Source organism: Amblyomma maculatum, chromosome 1 (assembly GCF_055883805.1).
Source record: "Amblyomma maculatum isolate TAMU_Amacu chromosome 1, ASM5588380v1, whole genome shotgun sequence".
NCBI classification, from domain to species: domain Eukaryota; kingdom Metazoa; phylum Arthropoda; class Arachnida; order Ixodida; family Ixodidae; genus Amblyomma; species Amblyomma maculatum.
The window spans coordinates 53,225,896-53,236,370 of record NC_139344.1 but is presented as its reverse complement, the minus strand read 5'-3'; the positions used below and the strand labels follow the sequence as shown (position 1 = coordinate 53,236,370).

General features: G+C 43.9%; 1 protein-coding gene across 2 annotated transcripts; it reads left to right on the top strand.

Moving 5' to 3' along the window:
• Positions 1 to 2,786: 2,786 nt before the first annotated feature.
• Positions 2,787 to 10,056, top strand: LOC146202387 (uncharacterized). Of its 2 annotated transcripts, none has more exons than XM_084588142.1 (5): positions 2,787 to 3,036; positions 4,680 to 4,819; positions 6,439 to 6,527; positions 9,404 to 9,626; positions 9,874 to 10,056. In XM_084588142.1, exons 2-5 carry the CDS (start codon positions 4,717 to 4,719, stop codon positions 9,954 to 9,956), a joined length of 498 nt encoding a protein of 165 aa, XP_084444268.1. In that variant the 5' UTR covers positions 2,787 to 3,036; positions 4,680 to 4,716; the 3' UTR covers positions 9,957 to 10,056. The 2 variants fall into 2 exon arrangements, with proteins under 2 accessions (XP_084444268.1, XP_084444269.1); XM_084588143.1 differs by having other exon boundaries at positions 2,788 to 3,036; positions 9,407 to 9,626.
• Positions 10,057 to 10,475: the final 419 nt, after the last annotated feature.

The following is a 10,475-nucleotide window of genomic DNA, read 5'->3' as shown; positions in this document are numbered from 1 at the left end:
GCACTTCACCCCGACGAAGACTAGTCACCTCTGCTGCTTCTGCGACGTACTGTGCATTTGTTCCAAGCGACATGAAACTGCTTGCAAGCGCATCATAAAGCTGATAATCTCACTTAATTCACTAATCATTTTGCGCCGTTATGCGCGTTATTGTTTTGACTTCATGGTTCTGCTCAACGTGCTATATAATAGCGAAAGCTGATGCATACAATGCGCATACAATAGCCGCTTTAATGTCTGAACTAAAGGTCTCGCTTTTCAGCGCTAACGCGTGCAATGAAGGAGATTGTTAATTCATTAATAGGTTTATGTCGCAGGAGAGTCTAGAGGACTCTTTCGCAGAACTTGTCCACATAGTGTATATATATCCGCACATCAAAATTTTGCCTCTTTAGACCCTCGTCATCCTAATCTGACGAAAATTGATGTCCTACCTAATTTGAATATTTACTGGTTACGTCCAAATTTCGGTGGGCCTCCCTCAGAATGTAGCCCCAGAAACCCCTTAAATTTGGCCACTTCAAAAGGTGGCAAAATTAATGACCAACCTCATTTGCGTAGTGCGAATTCAGGGATTACCTCCAAACTTAGGTGGGCCATTGCCAAAATTTAGCTCTCTGGACCCCCGAAGTTTGACCTCGTCCGATTTGACCAAAATTGGTGTCCAACCTAATTTGCGTATGACGAATTGAATGGTGGCCTCCAAACCTAGGTGGCCTATTCCCAAAAGTTAGCTCTCTGGACCCCCGAAATTTGTCCTCGCCTGAATCGGACCAGAATTAGTGTCCGACCTATTTGAGTGTGGGAAATTCAGTGGTAATCTACCCATCTAGGAGGGCCACCCCCGAAATGTGGCCCTCTGAATCCCCAAAATTTGACCTGGTCCGAGTCTGACTGGAAATTGGTGTTTATAACCTAATTTGCGTATGGCCAACTCAGTCTTTACTTCCAAATTTAGGTGGGCCTCCTTAATTATTTGCCTAGTTAACGGGCGTCATGTCCATTTTCGTAGCGTAGAGTAGCCGTCGGCCTTGGACCCGAGAGGTCTAGTGTGTACAAAGAAAACAATGCTGTTTGGTCTTGAGTTGACATAGCAGTATTTTGTACGTGCGCATCCTGTCGCAGTTATCGACATAAGGCCTGTACTTCTTCCACATTTTGCCACTAAAGAGTTGAAAGCATTGTGGGTCACGTTTCTTTAGTCTAGTCAAAGCAAAAGAAAAAGAAAATATTGGTCATACTAAAATTAGAGTTGACACCAATGTGGATGAACTTCCGACAAGGTGAAGTATCGGTGGTCGACAGGGCCAAATTTTGGGGTACGGATGACGGGAAATCGGTGCCCTGATCTTGGCTCTCGGTTTCGGCTCGACGTCACTTCAAGGCTGCCGACAGCAGGAGCTAGATCCGTTTCATTCTTAACAGAAAAAAGTTGATATTCGATCGTTTTCAAGCAGCCGCGAAAATTTTTAACTACGAAAACAACTAAGCAGCTGCATGTGCACTTCGCGGTACCAACCTCAGTCTAAACCTTATTGAAAAATTTTAGGATGACCATCAAAGCATTTGTTCCAGCCTCTTGTTAACAACTATCGCATTAATGAAACTCCGCTCGTTAACAACTGCATAAACTTTACTTCCGCTAAAATTAGTTTGAGGTGAAAATACATTTAACTCAGCATCAGTATGCTGAGAATATTCAAGAATGTTAAAATATATAGTAAATATTATGCTTAATATATTATGACGGGTTGAGACACACGGTAATGAAAAGTCAAAAGGAATGTGAGGTGTATGCAGCAAGCGGTTTTTGTTCATGCGGCAAGCGCTCGTAATTTGCACTTTCATTGCGCGTACGAGACGCTAATTTATGTGGCTCGCGGTACAGACAAGCAAGTCACATGTCTTATTCGTGTCTTTATTCAATAACAGAGCGTGGAAAAAGTGCAAACTTAAGAGCGCGCGCGCGTGCCAGCCAATTTCCCGGACGGCGAAGGAGCGCTGCCCAAAAAAGCGTGCCGTGTGCAGCGCGCGCAGGCGGCGGGCGAGGATATTCGAGGAGGAAAGTGCCGGAGTGGAGGAGAGTGTCGCTACTTTCAAATTATCGAGGGACTTTAGCAACTCTTGGCTCGCAGCGACGCCAAGGGCGACGCTGTTAGCAAGCGCGGCCTGCTTCCGTCGTGATTTAGTGCACTTCGGTACGGCGCGACGTTGACGTCGCGCAAGTACGCTTTTACCGTGGTGGCATTTCCAGTGCGTTCGACGGGTAGGCGGTTACCGCAGCACCATCGATAACGGCTTCAAAAGCCTGCAGTTAAATGCACTTCAAGATGTGCCTAGTACCGGATGTCACATTGTTCACGAAAGTCAAGCTCGTTTACCTCCTATCACAGTTTAAAGACCAGCAATTAATACGTCAGCGACGTCGGTACGCCGGTACCACCCCGCACAGAAGCCGCCGCAGCCGAGGTTACGAATACTGCCAGTAAAACCAACGTTCTCACGGCGAGTAAAACCAATGAAGATTGACATGCACCACAAGAATTCCGCAGCAAAAAAAAAGGGCGCTGCAACTGCTTGTGGCAATATTTTGCTTAAATTATTTTGTGTTTTGTTACGCATCACATATTACTACTAAAAAAACAAACGTTTAAGGTTGTTTATAAATTATAAGTTTTTATTTGAAAGTTTGTGAAGTTTGCAAAAATGCATTTAAAAGTTTGCAATGGCGCTTGAGACTCTAGCGCTATCGTTTTCGTGAAAACAGCCGGCGGCATGCTTCACTATGTGTTTCATGACCGTAGGAAGTTGATTGTTCGCGTTCGTTGTGTTCGTCCGTGAGTAGTGCAAATGGCCGATCATGTCTTGGTTAAATGGGCGACCGCTCAGAAGTGGGACGTAGAAACCTACAATCAAAAGAACTGCAGGCGAAACTGATGGATAATCCAAAATACTGGAAGATTATTCCAAACCAAGGAGTACTACATGCCCAGTGGAAGGAGGGGTCGTACTCTCCTACGTTCATTCTCGGAGTGGGTAAGTAGTCAAACGTCTCTTGTCTCTTTTCGTATTCGTGTCTTAATAATGTTTACCTGTGAAACACCTTCCTTTGCTACTCGCGGTGAGTCGTGTCGCGAAGTCGTTTACATGCCCGCATTACGACCGCATTGTGTTAACCGGCAGGTGACAGTAGTGCACATGGTGAAAGAGGTAGACAGTTGATTCCGGGAATTGCGTGAAATTAAAACAAAAATGCATAATGAACTGAATTTGCGGAAATAAGAAGTAGAATAAACGCGGCTGCTGTCGTTACGTGGACCTGATTCTCCCTGTTTACACAGCAAATGGCAATTCTCGGTGTTTCGTGATAACAGGAGTAGGCTTCCCAATTTGGGCTCTATATAAAAAAAAAAAAAAAAAAAAAAAAAAACACCCTGCCCGCATCGTCGTCTCGGAACGGTGCGGCATGGAGAATGGCAGCTCCTTGATTATTGAAGCTGATTTAGAACAAGTTTTAAAGATGCCCAGGGTGCTCCTTCCGAGACAATTGGTAGTGTAGCAGCGAAACGGACGCTTTCACAGCTGCAGGCGACTGAAGTTTAAGCAGATAAAAGCGCCTAACGTGTTGTCGCATTCATTTACTTTCATATTCATTTGTTTGTTGCTTTTTATTGAAGCGTCAAACATGCTTCCTTTCTTCGCTACCAGCCATTCCTCAGATTTCGCGCAGAGAGAGAAAACTTTACAAAAAAAAAGGGGAAAAAAAACTGTGTGTGGTGGGGAGGCAGTGTGTGGAGTCTCCATTCTAAGACTCCAGTGGCCTGGGCTGCCGCTTTTGCCTGAGTTACCAGCCTACGCTGGGTTGCTAGGCCAGAGCATAGCAAAGCAAGCAGTGATATCAGTTACCAACAGCATAATGCTGCAATGATTTTTAGCTGCCGATGTAAAAGTTGCTCCCAGTGCATGGGGTACGGCCAACAGGTGGAAGGGCACCGCTCTCTCCACTTCATTTTCAATGCTGCCGTTGCACTTTGCCACTACTTCTGGATGAGGCTATCTGCCACGGGATCGCATACTCCCTTTCATAAAGCTCACGACTGTACATGGGTACAATCCCAGCATTCATGGCCGCATTTCAGTGGAGGTGAAATGCAAGTTGACTGTGTACTGTATGATGTCATTTGCACATTAAAAAACCCCAGGTGAGCCCACCACTACGGCATCCCTCATCGCTATAGCTTAAGTCGCTTTGGGACATAAAACACCATGAACCTACCATAAAGCAGAGTGGCTATGTTTTACGGTATGCGTGGGAGCTCAAACTGTTTTTCTGGAAATGCATCCTTTGTTTTGTCCACTACTGCTCAAGTGGGCATTCTGCCCACTTGAGCAGTAGTGATGCTGGATGGTGTCAGCTCGCAGTTAAACATTACCATGTCCTTTTCTGTGCCAAGGTTTGCTCAAGGGCTAATGGTCCTCCTTAAGAAGTGTTGCTTTGAACCCTAAACAGTGTCCATGCTACGTTTCTCTTGTCAGTGGTCTTCATTTGGTCACTATTTTGCTAATCTCATGTGTGGAACCAGATATCTCCACAATGCGTTATACTGAATAATTTTGTATGATGCATTTGAGTGCAAATACAATTTAGTGAATAGACCTTGCCACATGTCGTTTTGCAGGAAAGCTGCAGCTGTGACAAAATGTCTAAGCCAACAGATGCAAAAAAGAGAGTCCTGGAGCTTGAGGATGAAGTGGGGTCTGCAAAAAAAAAGAATGAAGAAATATAAGGCCGCAAGAGATGAAGCACGTCAGATGCTTGGTATGTGATCGCTTTTTTCTGAAGCCATTGGAATCCTGATCTCCATTGCCATGATACTGAAATTATTTGCTATGTCACCAGATGCTACGTAAAGCATAACAAATTCAAGTGCTAACTCCTAAATGAATAAGACCTCTTGGTCTGTAGCACGTCCTAGTAAAAGCACCAGTAAGATTATGTTGCTGCAATAAGGTTCCCCCTACACTGAGGATTAGGATTGGTGTTCCTCCTGTAGTTGTCTTTGCGACACATTATAGGTGGTGTACAGTAGTGCTCAGCTACACCGTGGCGCTGCTGCATGACGCCACCAACCACCATGCTTGCAGTGCACGTAGCAGATGAACTGCTGCCACTCCTGCTCTGCAAGCATGCTTTGTTTGTGTTACAGTGACTTGCGTGTCACATGTCATTGCTTGGGATCGGCATGCATCTGAGATTGAGCCTGTTGTCGTATGTGATAGCTGCATGAAAATGCATGGTAAACAAATGCCACTCAAGGTGAGCACCTGTGCTGATTTGTGCTGCTCAAGCCGAGGCCGAAAAACGGGCGCGGGATTGGGTTCCTTTCTGTTCTGGAGCGGTCGGTTACAACAACGCTCCAGTGAACCCGGAGAGCTGCATTAGGTTCAAACACATTCACGGGGTATAAGTTGTAGCCAGATGGCTGTGGCAGGTCTGTGGTGCTCTTGCATTACTGTGGATGGCGTATCTGAATGGAACCCTTGATTCCCTCAGATTTTAACCTCAGAGTCTCCTGCATATGATGAGGTGCATCTAGAATGAGCGCAGGAGGGACAGCAAAAAATCTAAATTTGTATGAAATTATCATATGTGGCCTCGTCCTGTCTTGGACCTTGGAATCCTTATGGCATGTGCTTCATTTTCCTGTGCCATTTTGGTCACTTAGGTGGTGTTTTTTTTTTTTTTTCACAACAGGAAATTTATACTTGTCCAAGCTCGGCACCTGGCTCAGCAATCTGCCTAACTTAACTCGGTCACTACACCATGTTAGCAAATGTCGACACGAAAGACAGACACGAGATAGGTGAAGCATGGGCTATCGAGTATCAGCTACACACTCGAGTGTCAGCCTTTGTCCAAATGTATGGCGTATTGCTGCCGCCATACATGTATATTGCATGCTGACCTCTTCAAGGCCCTTACTACCGACAAACTGTTTCAGGGATGTGATCTGACTAACTTCTGTTAAAGCGCTCACAGCTATCTCGGCAGCATCATTCGCACCCATGAATTCATTCTAAGCAATAGCAGCACCCGTCAGTTGCACTGTAGTTACAACGTCCTCCGCAGTTAATTCAATCCAGGCATTTCCACAGCGAACAAAGAGATCAGAAGTGGGATGTCAGCATTGGCTTCATCAATTGCTATCAGCATCCCCTAGATTATGTACCGCTGATAGGGCGCCTTGAGTGCGTGAGTGATGCCAGTGTCTAGCAGCTAAATTTTGAATGGCGCATTTGGTGACAGAAAAGGGTTGGTCATGCAGTCAAGGGCAAAGAAAAGGCTTTTCTCCTGTGGTGAATGTTACATGGGCTGCTGCTGCTAGTGATGAAATAGTATGTTTTGTTCCGGCTTTCCTTTTTTGTTTTTTTTTTCAGATGTTGCTGAGCTGGTCAGTCAGCTGACGGAATCCGTTAATAATGCTGCGTGTACAACACAAGCAGTTGTGCTGCCAACCGAGGCTCAGGTTAGTTGCTTTAGTCTAGTGTCTGCATGGTTGTGCTCATTACTGCCTTTCTCGATGAAACTTTTTTAAGGGTCACACAAGAACTTGGTTCTAGCTTTATGATAGCACTGCCACAAGTCATGCACTTCCATTGAGAAGTGTGCAGGGATAGGGAAACGAGGAGCTCATTATCCATGTGAATGAAGTCAGCAGTCACTGAATTCAGAGATAGGCAAGAAGCAATGCTCTTTATGATTGGTTGGCTCTTAGGGTTTAATGTCCAAAGCGACTCAGGCTATGAGAGATACTGTAGTGCAAGGCTCTGGAAATTTCGACCACCTGGGGTGCTTTAACGTGCACCGACAACACAGAGCACACGGGCACCTTGCGTTTCGGCTCCACTGAAAAGCGGCTGCCCTGGCTGGGATGCTGTTTATGAGGCTGGGCTCACAGACTGCATAATTAGTAGCATAATGATATTTTTAAATGAATGTCAATTTGATAGAAACGACAAAAGACAGACAGTGCTATTTTCTTAAATTCGTCAAAACGACCATGAAAAAAAATCCCAACTGCTTCCTTTCATTTTAGTGACTGTTACTTCATTCGTGTGTATATTGATTTGGAAGAGTTTTTGTGAAAGCTGTAGTGATCGGAAGTGCAAGGTTACTCTTGTTTATGCTTCCTGTTGAGCATACTTCGCTTAGGCTATAGCAAAGCCCTTTTCATCAGAAAAGAGATTTCCATTAGCTTGTTTAATATTCAGCAATTTCTTAGGTTATCGATCTCGGAAGGCCATCTTTTTGCACTACAACTCGAATGACGCAGCTGGTGCTCCTCTAATCAGTCATTTTAGCGACTTGGGCCAGTCATCATGGTATTCAAGCTAATGTGCATATAATCCACTTGCACCTGACAGCCACCTGCAATGTCACTCTGGCAAGTCAAAGGCAATTAACCACCATGGTATTGCCAGGAGGGTCTCCTTTGAGAAGGAGTTGTGGCTTCTTAAGCTGATCCAACAATAATTCAATTTCACTTTAACCCCTTGAGCACTATTATTTCGAGATTTCTCGCTAAAATTGCTTAAAATTACGATATCGTTAAAGGCCCCATTACATGAAAATTTGTTGTCTGTGTTGTGAGTGAAACATCAAGAGCATGGCGCTGGCAAGTGGCATGGCCGAACACACATTCTTCGATGATTTGTGTGGCTTAACGAGACCACATGATATCCAAAAGTTAGGAGGAGCTGCTAACTCCGGTCGTTCATTTGAGGTGGGAAGGTGAAATACGAATCAACATTCCAGTGCTCTTCAATGCTGAGTCAGGCTTGCTACATCTAGGCTACGCAGACATGTTGATACAGCTTGGTTAAAGCAGGGCTTTATATGTTGGGTGGTAGCCTACACTGGTCGCATCATACCCTTAAAGGCGGAGCTTAAGTGTCCCTTTAGTTTTTATTTTTACTGCTGGTTTCTATTGGTAGTGTAATAAAAAAGGAGGTATCCGAGACAAAAATATTTGAACCAGAAACTAAGTCAAATGAGCGCAGTGAAGTTTATTGCTCATTACGTGAAAAATCAACTGCCCGCCAATAAGCAGCAATCTAGTCGAGTAACATAGAGCGAGGTAACTGGAAATGTTTTACAAGGGACGACCAAGAATGGAAGCCCAGGGGGCTTCATCGGAATGTTGTCAATTTTCATCCACTGACACAGAACTCGCAATAGTATCGTCTGAGCTGTCATCATCTTCGTCGGAAGAACTACTCATGTCATCACTGTCGTCTTCACTTCCCATAACAATGCAAAAATTGGTGTCTGAGCCATCTTCGCATGGCGAGGATGGCAACGAAGAAAAGCTTCTTTCCCGCGATGACGGGCCAACAGTGCATGCGTTGCCTCTACCAGGCACCATTTTTCTCATTAAGGCTGCTTAAAAGGCTTTCAAGCGGTAGAACAAAAAGCAGTTAACGTCAGTGGTGCCATTTGTCAAATGGCGCATGACCTAAGCCACAGAGGAGCGCTGTACTCACCTAAAACTCTCAGGGTGAGGATCTATCCTGCAAGGACAAGCACTCGTCCAAAATGGCTTGAGGGCATCTTTGCAAGGACGAGCTGCTTGTCCAAAGCACTTGAGGGGTTAAATTATGAAAGCTACCTGTGCAAGCTGGAAACTAAATGTTGCCTCAAAGTAGCACATACAGAGCAGGGAGTGCATGCTTTTGCTAAACCTTCATTGGCAGTTTTTTTTAATTGGTTGAGCTTCTGATGTACGAAAAGGATGTTAGTATTTTTAAACAGGAGATGACAATGTGGGCACTGTGCTCTGTCTAAACTGGCTTTTAATGGCCTTTGCAATGTTAATGATGAGTAAATCCCTTTATTTTCTGACTTAAAATCTGTTTTTTTTTTTTTGTTGAAATGCAAGCATAAATTAGGTCGTTAAAGAATCTCTTATTTCTTGTTTTTTCTTCTGCTATAGCAATGCACTATTAGCGCTCAATCCTTTGCGGGGCATTATGTGCCCTCTTTTTGGCTAGTTACTTTAAATACATATTACACAATTGTCAGGTTACACTAATAAAAATGTTAAAAGATGTTTGGCCTGACTCAAAATTAGATTAAAACACCGCTCGGGAAGGTGTCAAAAACATCCAATAGTTTTCGTATGCCTTCATTGTTGTACTTGTTAAAGTACGGCTTCTTGAATGTGTATTTTTACTTGCAAACAAATGACCTTAATTATGCATTTTGGGATTTCTTTGATTGTTCTTAAGCTGGTCTAAGTTTTTTGTTGTTTATAAAGCCCCTTCATTTTCTTATTGCATATCAAGGAATATTGTTGTATGTTACAATACTGGTCATAGTACTAATATTTGCTTTTTGTTCTAGCAGGTGCACATTGGCAGCAATATTATGGTAAATCAGCAGTTGATTGACCGCATGAAACTCAGTGCGGGCAATCAAGCAACAAAGTTTGCATGTAACTTGGTGCGGGTTGTGTTCTCACCCGAAGAACTGGAAGAAAGCTCACTCTATGGCCGTGTCTGCAATGCCCGCAAGGAACAAGCTCCAAAAAAGGCACTGGGCTGCCCAAAATTGGATGCTGTTATCTGTAAGTCCTCGAGCTCATAGCCTGTGCATGTGATGCAAGAGCATTCTGAAATATTGTCCAAACAGCTGACTTTTCAGTGATGGTCAGGGCCATAATGCTTGCCTTAATTCATAATGCTGTGGTGCCTGCATGGCGCACACACTGTCCGTGCTCTGTATATTTAATTTACAAAAGCTAAGGAAGGCTGGATAGACTCTAGCTTGTTTATTGCAGTCATGCTTCTAATGTTTTTTTTTTCTTTTTGCAGCCTACACCTGCTTGCTCAATGGAGTACTAGCCAAGGTGGTCACCGGCAATTGCGCAAGTTTGCACTGGGATTGTGGACAGTGATCCAATTTTTTGTCGCAGGGTCTTCGAAAGCAGGCCTAATTGCAAGGCCTAAACAGAGGAAGTACATCTATTCAAATAAATATAAGCTCATACAAACAAATGTTTCAGTCTGAACCTACTTCCTTCGAACATCCACCAAATATCCCATAGTCATGATTCCTTCGAACTTCCTTTGAACCAATAATTGGCCACTGCCTGTGAACTCAACTCAAACTGACAATGGTCTGTTCCCTGGGAGCTCAAAGGAAATTCACAGGAAATTCACAGGATGGTCAGAGAAAGTTAATTCACTGTGAATTCAAAATCAGTAGCCAATTCTCAGTTCAGAGGAAGTTGCTTCCTTCTGACTTTTTTGAGTTCACATTGAACTCAAAGGATGTTCCCATTTTTATAAGGGCGCGCTAACTTGCAATCACAGAGAAAGGCGATTTCATTGAAGGACTTTTGAAACAACTACGTTAATTAAAAGAATAACGAATTCCGCACGATTTCGTGTAATAATTGCGATGGGAATATTAT

Bases quoted from the DNA above. Each gene is read 5' to 3' on its own strand.
- LOC146202387 (XM_084588142.1), top strand. From the start codon at position 4,717: ATGCAAAAAAGAGAGTCCTGGAGCTTGAGGATGAAGTGGGGTCTGCAA. The intron at 4,820-6,438 runs GTATGTGATCGC...TTTTTTTTTCAG, and splicing joins TGAAGCACGTCAGATGCTTG to ATGTTGCTGAGCTGGTCAGT. The intron at 9,627-9,873 runs GTAAGTCCTCGA...TTCTTTTTGCAG, and splicing joins AAAATTGGATGCTGTTATCT to CCTACACCTGCTTGCTCAAT.